The sequence below is a fragment of the Mus musculus genome, chromosome X, assembly GCF_000001635.26.
Source record: "Mus musculus strain C57BL/6J chromosome X, GRCm38.p6 C57BL/6J".
Classification (NCBI taxonomy): Eukaryota; Metazoa; Chordata; class Mammalia; order Rodentia; family Muridae; genus Mus; species Mus musculus.
This window is the reverse complement of record NC_000086.7, coordinates 34234125-34249441: the sequence shown is the minus strand read 5'-3', so window position 1 is coordinate 34249441 and position 15317 is coordinate 34234125. Positions and strand designations below refer to the sequence as shown.

Genomic DNA, 15317 nt, shown 5'->3' with positions numbered 1-15317 from the left:
GTTGTTATTGAAGATCAGCCTTAGTGCATGGTGATCTGATAGGATGCATGGGACAATTTCAATATTTTTGAATCTGTTGAGGCCTGATTTGTGACCTATTATGTGGTCAATTTTGGAGAAGGTACCATGAGGTGCTGAGAAGAAGGTATATCCTTTTGTTTTAGGGAAAAATGTTCTGTAGATATCTGTCAGATCCATTTGTTTCATCACTTCTGTTAGTTTCAGTGTGTCCCTGTTTAGTTTCTGTTTCCATGATCTGTCCATTGGTGAAAGTGGTGTGTTGAAGTCTCCCACTATTATTGTGTGAGGCGCAATGTGTGCTTTGAGCTTTACTAAAGTTTCTTTAGTGAATGTGGCTGCTCTTGTATTTGGAGCATAGATATTCAGAATTGAGAGTTCCTCTTGGAGGATTTTACCTTTGATGAGAATGAAGTGTCCCTCCTTGTCTTTTTTGATGACTTTGGGTTGGAAGTCAATCTTATCAGATATTAGGATGGCTACTCCTGCTTGTTTCTTCATACCATTTGCTTGGAAAATTGTTTTCCAGCCTTTCATTCTGAGGTAGTGTCTATCTTTTTCTCTGAGATGAGTTTCCTGTAAGCAGCAAAATGTTGGGTCTTGTTTGTGTAGCCAGTTTGTTAGTCTATGTCTTTTTATTGGCGAGTTGAGACCATTGATGTTAAGAGATATTAAGGAAAAGTAATTGTTGCTTCCTGTTATTTTAGTTGTTAAAGGTGGCATTCTGTTCTTGTGGCTGTCTTCTTTTAGGTTTGTTGAGGGATTACCTTCTTGTTTTTTCTAGGGCGTTGTTCCCGTTCTTGTATTGTTTTTTTTCTGTTATTATCCTTTGAAGGGCTGGATTCGTGGAGAGATAATGCGTGAATTTGGTTTTGTCGTGGAATACTTTGGTTTCTCCCTCTATGATAATTGAGAGTTTGGCTGGGTATAGTAGCCTGGGCTGCAGTTTGTGTTCTCTTAGTGTCTGTATAACATCTGTCCAGGCTCTTCTGGCTTTCATAGTCTCTGGTGAAAAATCTGGTGTAATTCTGATAGGCTTGCCTTTATATGTTACTTGACCTTTTTCCCTTACTGCTTTTAGTATTCTATCTTTATTTAGTGCATTTGATGTTCTGATTATTATGTGTCGGGAGGAATTTCTTTTCTGGTCCAGTCTATTTGGAGTTCTGTAGGCTTCTTGTATGTTCATATGCATCTCATTCTTTAGATTTGGGAAGTTTTCTTCAATAATTTTGTTGAAGATGTTTGCTGGACCTTTGAGTTGAAAATCTTCATTCTCATCCACTCCTATTATCCGTACGTTTGGTCTTCTTATTGTGTCCTGGATTTCCTGGATATTTTGAGTTAGGATCTTTTTGCATTTTCCATTTTCTTTGATTGTTGTGCCGATGTTCTCTATGGAATCTTCTGCACCTGAGATTCTCTCTTCCATCTCTTGTATTCTGTTGCTGATGCTCAAATCTATGGTTCCAGATTTCTTTCCTAGGGTTTCTATCTCTAGTGTTGCCTCGCTTTGAGTTTTCTTTATTGTGTCTACTTCCCTTTTTAGGTCTAGTATGGTTTTGTTCATTTCCATCACCTGTTTGTATGTTTTTTCCTCTTTTTCTGTAAGGACTTCTACCTGTTTGATTGTGTTTTCCTGTTTTTCTTTAAGGACTTGTAACTCTTTAGCAGTGTTCTCCTGTATTTCTTTAAGTGATTTATTAAAGTCCTTCTTGATGTCCTCTACCATCATCATGAGATATGCTTTTAAATCTAGGTCTAGGTTCTCAGGTGTGTTGGGGTTCCCTGGACTGGGCGAAGTGGGTGTGCTGGGTTCTGGTGATGGTGAGTGGTCTTGGTTCCTGTTAGTAAGATTCCTCCGTTTACCTTTCGCCATCTGGTAATCTCTGGAGTTAGTAGTTATAGTTGACTCTGTTTAGAGATTGTTCTTCTGGTGATTCTGTTACCGTCTATCAGCAGACCTGGGAGACAGATTCTCTCCTCTGAGTTTCAGTGCTCAGAGCACTCTCTGCTGGCAAGCTCTCTTACAGGGAAGGTGCGCAGATATCTTGTATTTGGACCTCCTCCTGTTCAGACTAATTTCCTAAGTTCGGCGGGTCCCGGACCAAGATGGCGACCGCTGCTGCTGTGGCTTAGGCCGCCTCCCCAGCCGGGTGGGCACCTGTCCTGAGCCCCATTTTTTAATGGGGTTATTTGATTTTCTGAAGTCCACCTTCTTGAGGGGAAAAATTCCTGAACAGAACAGCAATGGCTTGTGCTGTAAGATCGAGAATCAACAAATGGGACCTAATGAAACTCCAAAGTTTCTGCAAGGCAAAAGACACCGTCAATAAGACAAAAAGACCACCAACAGATTGGGAAAGGATCTTTACCTATCCTAAATCAGATAGGGGACTAATATCCAACATATATGAAGAGGAATTCTTAAGTAGTAAAATCTGATGTAGATGTGATATAAAGAGGAGGCCATGTTCCAGTGTAAGACTCTGTTGAGCCTTAGCTTACTGGGGACTCACTGAATGAACAATGCAAAGCTGGAAATCAATGCAAAAAGCAAGAGAAATGTATTTTTCCAACATGTTGGGGTCGCCTTGCACATGGAGAGAGAGAACAACCATGTGCAGCCCATCCATTTTTCCTTTATAAAGTTCTCCAGGCAGCAGCCATTAGGCAAAATGTGATTGGTATGAAACACATTCGTAGATTTTGGTTCCTGGTCTAGCCTTTCCATTCTAAAGCAGTTAGAAGCTGACACATTTAAAGTGATTTTAAGAACGGGAGAAAGGAAATGTTACTGTAAATATCCCTGACCCTGCCCTATGACACACTAATCAGTTTGCTGTACTGGACAAAATAGGACAGGTCATCACTATGCTTGGTTTCTAGTGATCTGTATCAACAATGATTTCCAATGCAATTTCTGCCCTGGATGCAGCTAGGTCAAAACCCATATCCAGGCCAGAAATCGCAACAGAAATCAAGGTCATCTACACATGTGTGTTATACCATATTAAAATTGTGAATGTGAAAGAATAGTCACACATTAAGCTGATCCAATTCTCTGAAGATTTTCGTAACTCCCCAAAAGGACACACAGCACTAGAAATGTTATATGTAGAATGGCAGTTTGAAAATGATACATTTGGGGATCCTTCCAGTCGAAGCCAATGCAGGGCCACCTTGGATTCAAGCTTGGCGAAAATTCCCAAGGTCCCAAAGGACTCTCCATTCCCCAGGCACCCTAGCATGCCCAGGATCTTAGGATCACTGGTGAGTGGAATGCAACGTCTGTTTCAACACAATTGGGAGTGCCTGGAGCCAACAGGAGCAGGGACACAGGAGCCCCCCTCTCCCCCAACCAGTGGTTCGAGTTCCTTCTGGAAAGCTCTGGACTACATTGGTTTGGAACTCAGCAGTCAGCTCCATGGTCCCCAGAGGAGATACCACTTCCAGGCACTCTAACAAACCCAGGATTGTAGGACCCCAGGATCCCAGGGGCTTGGTCACACCAGGATCTCAGAGGAATCTTGACTGCCAAGAAATTTGACACACCCAGAATCTCGGGATCAAAGGATCCCGGAATGACAGGATCACAAAGAAAGCTGGCATCTGACGAGTTCTGACTCTACCAGGATTACAGGAAGGACAGGCTCCAATCAGATATACCAAGGGCAGGAAGCACGTGACAAAATCAGATGGCTGGAGACAAGTGTAATAAAAGAAGCAACAGAAAACAAGGTTACTTGGCATTGTCACAACCCAACTCTCCCACCATAGCAAGTGATGGATACACCATCACACCAGAAAAGCAAGATATGGATCTAAAGTCACTTCTCATGATGATGATGGAGGACTATAAAAAGGACATAACTCCTTTAAAGAAATACAGGAGAACACAGGTAAACAGGTAAACAGGTAGAAACCCTTAAGGAGGAAACACAAAAATGCCTTAAAGAATTACAGGAAAACACATACAAAAAGGTGAAAGAATTGAACAAAACCATCCAGCATCTAAAAGTGGAAGTAGAAACAATAAAGAAATCACAAAGGGAGACAACTCTGGAGATGGAAAATCTAGGAAAAAAGTCAGGATCCATAGATGCAAGCATCAGAAACAGAATGTAATTGATAGAAGAGTAAATCTTAGGTCCAGAAGATACTATAGAAAACATTGACACAACAATCAAAGAAAATGCGAAATGCAAAAATATCCTAACCCAAAACATCCAGGAAATCCAGGACACAATGAGAAAACCAAACCTAAAGATAATAGGTATAGACTAGTAGGAAGATTTTCAACATAAAGGGTCAGTAAATATCTTCAATAAAATTATAGAAGAAAATTTCCCCAACCTAAAGAAAGAAATGTCCATGAACATACAAGAAGCCTACAGAACTCCAAATAGATTGGACCAGAAATGAAATTCCTCTTCTCACATAAAAATCAAAACACAAAGTACACAAAACAAAGAAAGAATATTAAAAGCAGTAAGGGGAAAAGGTCAAGTAATATATAAAGAAAGACCTATCAGAATTGCATCTGATTCCCCCCCCTGCCCCCAGAGACAATGAAAGCGAGAAGATCCTGGACAGATGTCATACAGAACCTACGAGAACACAAATGCCAGCCCAGGCTACTATACCCAGCAAAACTCTCAATTACCATAGTTGGACCAAGATATTGCATGACAAAATAAAATGCATGCAATATCTTTCCACAAATCCAGCCCTGCAAAGGATAATAAAGGAAAAACTCCTACACAAGGAGGGAAACTACACCTTAGAAAAAGCAAGAAAGTAATCTTTCAACAAACCTAAAAGAAGATAACCACATGAATAGAACTCCAACTCTAACAACAACAACAACAACAAAACAGGAAAAATCAATGCTTCTTCCTTAATATCTCTTAAGATCAATGAACTCAATTCCCCAGAAAAAAGACATAGACTAAGAGACTGGTTAGGTAAAAAGGACCCAATATTTTGCTGCATACAGGAAACCTGCCTCAGTGACAATGACAGACACCACCTCAGAATAAAAGGCTAGAAAACAATTTTCCAAGCAAAAGGTCTGTCAGTTATGGTTTTACTGCTGTGAATGGACACCATGACCAAGACAAGTCTTATAAAAAAACAACATTTACTTGGGGCTGGATTACAGGTTCAGAAGTTCAGTCAATTATCATCATGGTGGGACCATGGCAGTGTCCAGGCAGGCATGGCACAGGCAAAGCTGAGAGTTCTATGTCTTCATCCAAAAGCTGCTAGTGTAAGACTGACTTCCAGGTAACTAGGGTGAGGATCTTATACCCACACCCAAAGTGACACACGTACTCCAACCAGGTCATACCTATTCCAAAAAGGCCACACGTCTAAATGGTGCCACTTCCTGGTCCAAGAACATTCAAACCATCACATAGTCGAAAGAAACAAGCTGGAGTAGCCATTCTAATATCGAATAAAATCAACCTAAAGTTATCCAAAATGATAAGGAGGAAAACTTCATACTCATCAAAGGTAAAATTTATGAAGATGAACTCTCAATTGTCAACATCTATGCTCCATAAAGCTCAAAACACACATAGCACCAAACACAATAATAATGGGAGATTTCAACACCTCACTCTCATCAATGGACAGATCCTGGAAACAGAAACTGAACAGAGATAGAGTGAAACTAACAGAAGTTATGAAACAAATGGATTTATCATATATCTATAGAACATTTTTTTCCTAAAACAAAAGGATATACTTTCTTCTCAGCACTTCATGTAACATTCTCTACAAAATTGACCATATAATAGGTCACAAAAAGGGCCTCAACAGATATAAGAAGATTGAAATAATTCCATGCATCCTATCAGATCACCATGGACTAAGGCTGATCTTCAAAAACAACATAAATAATAGAAAGCCCACATACACGTGGAAACTGAACAACACTGTAATCAATGATAACTTGGCCAAAGAAGAAATAAAGAAATTAAAGACTTTCTAGAGTTTACTGAAAATGAAGACACAACAAAGATAAAATTTATGAAGATGAACATACCCAAACTTATGGGATACCTTGAAAGCTGTCCTAAGAAGAAAACTAATAGCTCTGAGTACCTCCAAAAAGAAACTAGAGAGAGCATACAATAGTGGCTTGACATCACACCTGAAAGCTCTAGAACAAAAAGAAGCAAATTCACCCAAGAGGAGTAAACAGCAGGAAATAAACACATTCAGGGCTGAAATCAACCAAGTGTAAACAAAAAGAACTATAGAAAGAATCACCCAAACCAAGAGCTGTGTTTTTTTTTTTTTTTTGAGAAAATTAACAAAATAGACAAACCTTTAGCCAGACTAAATAGAAGGCACGGAGATAGCATCTTAGTTAACAAAATCAGAAATGAAAGGGGAGACATAACAAAAGAACCAGAGGAAATCTAAAAAATCATTAGACCCTACTATAAAAGCCTATATTCAACAAAACTGGAAAACCTGCATGAAATGGACACTTTTCCAGACAGATAACAGGTACCAAAGTTAAATCAGGATCAGATTAATGATTTATACAGTCCCATATACCCTAAAGAAATAGAAACTGTCATTAATGGTCTCCCAACCAAAAAAAGCCCAGGACCTGATTGGATTAATGGAGAGTTCTATCAAAAATTCAAAGAAGACCTAATACCATTATTCCTCAAACTGTTCCACAAAATAGAAACCGAAGGTACTCTACCCAATTCGTTCTATGAAGCCACAATTACTCTAATACCTAAACCACACAAAGACCCCCAAAATGAATGGGAACTTCAGACCAATTTCCCTTATGAATATTAATGAAAAATACTCAATAAAATTCTCACTGTCCAAATCAAAGAACACATCAAAATTATCATTCATCATGATCAAGTAGGCTTCTTCCCAGGGAAGCAGGGATGGTTCAATATACCGAAATCCATGAACGTAATTCAATATATAAACAAACTCAAAGACAAAAACTACATGATCATCTCATTAGATACTGAGAAAGCATTTGACAAAATCCAATACCCATTCATGATAATTGTCTTGGAAAGATTAGGAATTCAAGGCCCATACCTAAACATTGTAAAAGCAATATACAGCAAACCAGTTGCCAACATCAAACTAAATGGAGAGAAACTTGAAGCAATCCCACTAAAATCAGGAACTTGGCAAGGCTGCCCACTCTCTCCCTACCTATTCAGTATAGTGCTTGAAGTCCTAGCCAGAGCAATTAAACAACAAAAGGAGATCAAAGGGATACAAATTGGAAAGGAAGACTTCAAAGTAACACAATTTGCAGATGATATTGTAGTGTACTTAAGAGACTTTAAACATTTCACCTAAAACTCCTAAACCTGATAAACAATTTCAGCAAAGTGGCTGTATATAAGATTATTTTAAACAAATCAGTGACCTTCCTCTACACAAACGATAAACAGGCTGAGAAAGAAATTAGGGAAACAGCACTTTTCACAATCATTAAAAATAATATAAAATATCTTGGTGTGAATCTAAGCAAGTGAAAGATCTATATGATAGAACTTCAAGTCTCTAAAGAAAGAAATTGGAGAAGGTCTCTGAAGATGGAAAGATCTCCCATGCTCATGGATTGGAAGGATTAATATATTCCAAATGGCTATCTTGCCGTAAGTAATCTACAGAATCAATGCAATTCCCATCAAAATTCTAACTTCATTCTTCAAAGAGCTTGAAAGGGCCATTTAACCCAACTTCCTTCCCAGGATTGCAAGCTGGTACAACCACTCTGGAAATCAGTCTGGTGTTTCCTCAGAAAATTGGACATAGTACTACTGGAAGATCCAGCAATACCTCTCCCGGGCATATACACAGAAGATGTTCCAACTGGTAATAAGAACACATGGTCCACTATGTTCATAGCAGCCTTTTTAATACTAGCCAGAAGCTGGAAAGAACCCAGATGTCCCTCAATAGAGGAATGGATACAGAAAATTTGGTACATTTACACAATGGAGTACTACTCAGCTATTAAAAAGAATGAATTTATGAAATTCCTAGGCAAATGGATGGATCTGGAGGCTATCATCCTGAGTGATGTAACCCAATCACAAAATAACACACATGATATGCACTCACTGAGGGTGGATATTAGCCCAGAAACTTAGAATACCCAAAATACAATTTGTAAAACACATGAAAATCAAAAAGGAAGATTGAAGTGAGAATACTTCATTCCTTCTTAGAATAGGGAACAAAATACCCATGGAAGGAATTGCAGAGACAAAATTCAGAGCAGAGCTTGAAGGAATTTCCATCCAGAGACTGCCCACTTGGGGATCCACCCCATAAACAACCACCGAACCCAGTCACTAGGCAGATGCCAACAAGAGCCTGCTGACAGGACCCTGATACAGCTCTCTCCTGCAAAACTTTGCCAGTGTATGGCAAATACAGACGTGGATGATCATTAATTAAACAAATCACAAGGTCCCCAATGAAGGTGCCAGATAAATACCCAGTGAGCTGAAGGGGACTAACGCCCCATAGAGGAATATCAATATGAATTAACCAGTAACCCCAGAGCTCCTTGGAGCTATACTACCAATCAAAGAAATCACATGGTAGAACTTGTGGCTCTAGCTATATATGTAGCAGAGGATGGCCTACTTGGTCATCAATGGGAGGAGAGGCCCTTGGTCTTGTTAAGGCTTTATGCCCCAATATAGGGGAATTCTAGGACCAGGAATGGGAGTGGTTGGGTTGGGGAGCCGAGGGACTGGGGAGGGGATAGGGGATTTTCACTGCGGAAACTAGGAAAGGGAATAACATTTAAAATGTAAATTAAAAATGTCTAATAAAAAATTAAAAAAGAAAGACACATTCACAGGCACAATGCATACCATACTCAACAGAAACACACATTTACATTATCACTTGCATCACTGCACTCTACAAATAAAACACAATCACAAGCCCAATTGGTACCGCACTCTAGAGAAACACATTAAAATATCCACTGTGGTCCTGCTCTATACAGAAACATACATTCTCATGCACATTACCTAAATAGTGCCTGCTTGTTTTTTTGCCAAATATATCGAACAATAAATATTCCATTTGGGGGAGAGAACCCTCCTTAAATGGTTTTACTTAAATTTCATAGAAATCATCATCATACAACATCTAATATTATTTCCAGGATTACAGACTACATACTGCAAAATATACATAAACAGAAAGTACAGAAATATGAACCTCAAACACATGAATGTGTGAGAAACTAACAGAAATTGGTTACAAATTGAAATAAGAATGACAGTGAATTAAAAGTAAAACAAGGCAGAATTTCTTCAAAACCAAGTATTCAAGTATAAAATATGCATGCATGCTGTTTTAAAGAAACTTGTAACAGGTATATTTATCATTATGTTATACAAAGAATTATTCCTGTGCCTAATGTAAGTAAAATTAGCTGTACGTTTGGGATAGATATATATATATCCCAAACGTATGTGTGTGTATATATATATAGATATACATGAATATTATTTATATATTATATGTAAATTATAAAATATATGTACAATCAGACAAAAATCATTACTAGTGTATATTAATACCTTTATTTTTATGAAGGTGAACATACTGTGTATGTAAAATGACCTATTACCAAAATGTACTTATGGCAAAAATTTGTGATCTTTGTGTTTATATGTAAATTTGACCATGTAAGCTAGGAACACAGTATAGAATGGGCACTCTATGGTTAGTGGTGAAGATTTTTATTGTAGGTAAGAGAACACCCAGAGACATCTGGAAGCATCCAGAACAGTGAGAAAAATAAATGGACATAGGGCAGGAAAAGCAGGATATGGAGCAGTTATATTAGTTATAAGGTAGAAGAGAAGCTGAGGAGTAAAAGCCATGACCTGGACCAGCCTGAGATTTTAGAGTAGAGGAGGGAGTGAGACAGAACAGGATCCTAGCCCTAGCTTTGAGACCTTTAACAAGTGTGAATAGGAACTTAAATAACCTGGAGGACAGCATGGACTTTGATATGGGATCACAGGTATCTGCCATTTGGAAAAGGAAGGAACTCCTTTTGGCTGCCAAACAAGTTTCTCTAGTTCTTGAGGAACTCTGACTTAATCTAACTACCAGCAATCATACAATATAGTTCAGTTTAAGACTACCTTAGATTCAAGTTGGGACCAAGTGGCCCTGTGTTTGAGGGGAAAATGGGGTGCCCTCTAACTATTTGAGAAAAAAATTCATAGAATTTCAGAAGCAATGTGCCTGAAGCAAGAAAAAAAGAACTGAGGAACTAAACAGGATGAAGAAGCCACGAGAAGACTTACCAAAAAAGAATACTGAAAGTAAAAATGTGAGAAAGACTCCAGGCATAAAACAAACCTACCAACAAAATCAATCTAAACCAACCAACCAACCAAACAAACAAACAAACAAACAAAAACCTAAAACGACACCGGGCAGTGAAGAAACCAGGAAACAATAAAGCTAGGATAACATAAACCAGAGGGCACACTAATAAATACACAGAAAGAAAAATGAGCAGCAGGCTTCCACAGAATCTGCAGGTGGCAGGGGTGTTGTGTGAGCTAGACAGAAGGAAGCACGACCCCACCAGCAGCATCAGGACAAGCACAAGCCCACCAGCAGCACCAGGACAAGCGCGAGCCCACCAGCAGCACCAGGAAACCAGCAACGGTCACTTCAACTGCTCTGCCACCTGCTCACACAACTCTTGATGGTGAGCTCTCCATGGGCTGGACTCCTTCACCTCACCTAGGGCTTTTAGCAGAAGTGGCCAAAAAGTGTCTGGAGACCCCTCTGGCAGCAACTATCTCTGGCAGCAGGACACCAGAAAGGGTAGGATAAAAGGTGGGCTTCCTGGAGCGGTGGGGGGTAGGGGGGAGGATGGGACGGAGCCCCGCAGGAGAAACTAAGTAGCAGTGGAAACAGGAGCCCAGGGGAAGACAAAGGGAGGGGGGATCTGCAGTGAGCAGCAGGAACTGGGATGTCCTTCAGAGCCAGACTGAGGTTCTGGAAAGAGCAAGGTGGAGCCTGGAGGTAGGTACCTGGAAGCAGCCAGGGAAAGCAGAGAGGACTGGGGACAGCAGGCAGGGGAGCTCAAGACACTAAAGTGGAGGGAGGAGAGGCAATTTACAGCTCTTCTGGACTTCCAAACAGATTTGCAACTATCCTATGGGGGCAGGGCTCTAGACTCAGCAGAGCACCTAGTCTCTGCGAACAGAACAGCCAGTCACTGAGGAGAGACTCTTGTTCCCCTGTTGGGGGATTCCTGATTCTATTGGACACCAGCCACCCCTTCCCCCACTCTCTAGTACTTCCTTCACAGGGGCCTTAGGGAATCCCAGAGACAGCACCACACAACCAGGTGCCAGGGCAGGTTTCAAGCTTCATCCTCAGGTTCCTGGCACCAGCAGTTAGGGACCAGCAAAAAGCATTGAAGCAATCACTGGGAAGAGTTCATCATTTACCCCCATAGTCAACTGTCTCTCCCCTTTCACACTGCAGCCTTGGAGCCCCCCAGGACCCAGGAAGCAGAAGGGCAGCAAAGCTGCATAACAGGACATGGAAAGTTCAAAGCTGACCAAGAAAAGAGCTGGTCGGAAGAGGCAGAGGAGCAGATCTCCAGCCCTGCTCAAAAGGAACATCGTGGGCTGCAGAATTTCTCATAAGTGGAAAGAAGGAGATGAGTCTATCACACAGTGGAATGGAACTGTGCTGGATCAGGTGCCAGTAAACCCTTCCCTGTACCTGGTTAAATATGATGGGATTGACTCTGTGCATGCTCTGGAACTTTACAAAGATAAGAGGGTATTGTCCCTAAAAGTTATCGCCAAGAGGGTGGTATCTTCCGGAGTCACTGATTCCAGCTTTGTTGATGCCATAGTGGGCAAAGAAGTTAATCATCTATTTGAGGGTGAGCATGGCTCTAAGGAAGAGTGGAGGGGGATGATCCGGAGCCAAGTGCCTATCTTGGATAACAGCTTTTATATTACTTATGAGAGATATCCCATATTATACACGTACCAGCTTCTGGATGACTTTAAAGAGGGTGACCTACAAATCATGGAGGGAATCAGTGACCCCCCTTCTTTAGACATCGACCTGGAGCTTGTGGATGGCCTGATAGGAAAACACGTGGAAAACACAAATGATGACGGTTCCAAGAGGGATGGCCTGATCATTTACCAGATTGAAACAAAACCTAGAGTGTACCTCATCAAGTATGAAGATGATGTCCATATACATGTCACTCACTTGGAGAAAGAGTTCTAATTATTTATCACGGCATTGTCACAAATGTAGAAATAAAGTTAATTTCTTTGGAAATAAAGTTGAAGTTGTAATTTCCAGATGGGCTCAGGTTGCTGTTCTTGAGTGTGTCCTGGGCTCAATGCAGGCATACCAGTTGTCTTGAAGAATGCGGGCTTCTGTGGGTATGGCATGCTGTCTGAAGCACTCTGCTGGGTGTGTTTGGTGAGTGGAAAATGGACGGATGGAGCAGCTGTCAATTCAGCCTGTGAGAAAAGTGAGCTAGTATCATAAGCAGTCATCTAAAAATGGACTGGGACTTATCTGGTCTGGTCTTGGTGGGGGAGAGGAGAAGGAACTGGAGATGGGTGGTGGAGGAGGGGGCAGAAGGATATGACTGCCCAAAGAGAGGTGGATTGAAGCCAAAGAGAGAGGGGTGGCAGAGAGAGGCTCCCTGGAAGAGGAACAGAGTGAAGAAAGAAACATAGATTGGGAAGAGGTGTGGAAGCAGGGTGAGGCATGGTGGCACCTTCTGCCTTTCAGGAAAACTAAGGAATTCAGGAAGAAGGATACACACAGCAGTGTAAAGAGGTATACAGCAAGGGTGGGCAGGGTGAGACAATCAGAGAGGACCCTGAGGAGAGGCTCAAGGACCTGGGAGTCCAGAAGAACCGATGCATACCTAGTGATGGAGACATTAAAGGGGTAACCCTGGGAGAAGCAATTCCAAGAAGAAAGGCTGTCTCTGGGTGGTGAGAGATAAAGGTAGCATGGTGGGTAGGTGTGTGGGGTGGAGGAGCACGAAGGCCCAGGGAAAAAATGGCCTTATGAGGGCATGCAGGTGCACTGAAGGGACACTAAAGGCCATTTCAACAGGGACTACTTGGACAGATTCAACCACAAATCACCATTGCATATATCTCAGGCCTTTCTTTTTTCAGAGTCTGTGATAGCCAGCAGCCTGAAAAAGCTAGTAAGAGTTCCTAGCTTGCTCTGGGCAAAGGACAAGTATTTTTTCTGGGAAATGGTCCCTTACTGGATCCAGGAATAGCAGTCTTGTCACTGTCCTTTTGCTGCTGGAATTGCCCTTGCCTTCCTGGGGGGGGGGGTCTGCTGATTGTGCCTCAAGTCTCCATGATATAGAGAGAACTTGCCTGTTCATGTTCTGTCACAGCTGCCTGAAGCCACAGGTGGCTCCATTCATTGCCCAGGCAAAGGGAAGCTGACCTTTCTGATTAGATGCCCTACAAAACCTATAGCTCCTGACACCTTCTAGGTACCATTTATTCAAACAAGATTTCCCTTTCTTCTAAAACTGTGAGCTAACCCTGAAGGAAATGTGTGTACCTCTCTGAAATGGAAACTTATGGGTTCTTTGGACAGTCAGTTGTGTTGCATGGTGTTTGTCTAAGGCAAACAAATGAAAGAACATTTTACTGAAGCTGACACAGGTGAAAGGATGTTCTCCTAAACAAGCACGTGAAAGGATGATGTGTGATGAGGGGCTCTTCACTAATGAAATATGTGTGTTGGTCTGCCTTACATTTTGTAGTTAGACTTTGTTTGTTGGGACCCTATGGGGAGAAACTCACTGGAGAACTTCTGGTGGTGTCCTTTGGCTTCTTACCACCTCTGAGGACTCCAACTGATGGTCACAGTTATGTCAGCTGAGGGAGACTCATGCTGAGACAAGAAACATGCTGTGGCAAGGCCCATAGACATGTGATGTTTGAAGGAATTATAAGAAGGGCTAGATGGACAGGGAAGGTGGCTGAGCTTGGCTTACTTACATAGCTAAACACTTCTTGATCTTGTGACTTTGCTGATGGTATTTTCTTGAGAGAGGCACAGTGGGGAACTTTCCTTGGGTTTCTCTTGGTCCTGGTCCCTCTTGCTGACTCAAGCCAAGGCTGAGGCCTGGCTCTCTCTGCTAGTTCGTGTCACTGATACTGATTCAGGTTTGCTAGCCCAACTCTATAGAACAGGACTGCTGGTTTATCCATGAAGTGTTTGGGAGTAGACTGAGGTGCAGTTGCTGACTTGTTAACTGAACTACTGATTTCCAGAAAATATAGATGGAAGTTGCTCCAAAGAACTACTCTTAAACAGGTGCTCTTCCCCTGTATCCTTTCTTTTCTGCTACCTCTGGTGGGTTATGGGCTAAAAGGGAGATTAAAGTATTTATTAACCATGATTAAAAGCAGCCTCTTAAAAAATCAAAGTTATACCCCTCTTTAGGGAAGGGTTTTATAAATACAAAAGGGCTATGGCTGTGAACCGTTGACTTGTCCAACTAATTTTTTTGACTGTATACTGCTGATTGGAAACGTTTGCTTCCTGGGAAGAAGACTTGTCAATGCCAGCCAAGTGCTTCAGTGCTCTGCCATATATATATTCATGTAGAGTCCAGGGCATGAGTCTCTGTCCTCATGCTTTCTTTGTTTTCCTTTCCCATGCTTCTAAAGCCTCTCTGAGAATTGTGAGTGTGTCCTCTTTCCTCCTTTAGCAAACTTTGTTATTGCCTCACAAAAGAAGAATGTTTCTTGTTCCTGCTGCTGAGTTCTTCCCAAAGACACACATGGAAGAAGCAAGGTCTTCCAGACATTGAAAGAAGGTGTCAAATCTTGTTGATGCTCACTGCCTACGAAGCATTGACTCAATAAGTTCATTGCATCAAAAATGACAAAAGACCAGCACACCTCACCAGGGCAGCTGTAGTCTTCTTTTCTATATCATGTGTTTTTGCTAAACCAACACCAGCAGTTCCTCTTTCACAGACCCATTTCTGCTAGCTTAGATGGGTATTTTTGGCATTAGTGTTTTGTTGTATTTAGCATCCAATTTGACTTTTTTTAATTTTAATTTTATTTATTTTTCAAGTATTCACTTTACTTCCTTCTCCCTACTCACCTTCTTTGTCCCTCCTTGCCTCCCACAATTCTCCCACTTCCCTTTCTCCTCTGAGTGACTTGGGGCCCATTGCATATCCCTCTATCCTG

General features: G+C 41.2%; 1 protein-coding gene across 1 annotated transcript; it reads left to right on the top strand.

The window, feature by feature from the left end:
- The first annotated feature begins 10849 nt into the window (after positions 1-10849).
- Positions 10850-12342, top strand: Spin2g (spindlin family, member 2G). The gene is made up of 2 exons (XM_017318673.1): positions 10850-10905; positions 11575-12342. Exon 2 carries the CDS (start codon positions 11632-11634, stop codon positions 12340-12342), a length of 711 nt encoding a protein of 236 aa, XP_017174162.1. The 5' UTR covers positions 10850-10905; positions 11575-11631.
- Positions 12343-15317: the final 2975 nt, after the last annotated feature.

What these genes read in the sequence shown, in the direction of transcription:
- Spin2g (XM_017318673.1), top strand. Translation starts at nt 11,632, where the DNA reads ATGGAAAGTTCAAAGCTGACCAAGAAAAGAGCTGGTCGGAAGAGGCAG.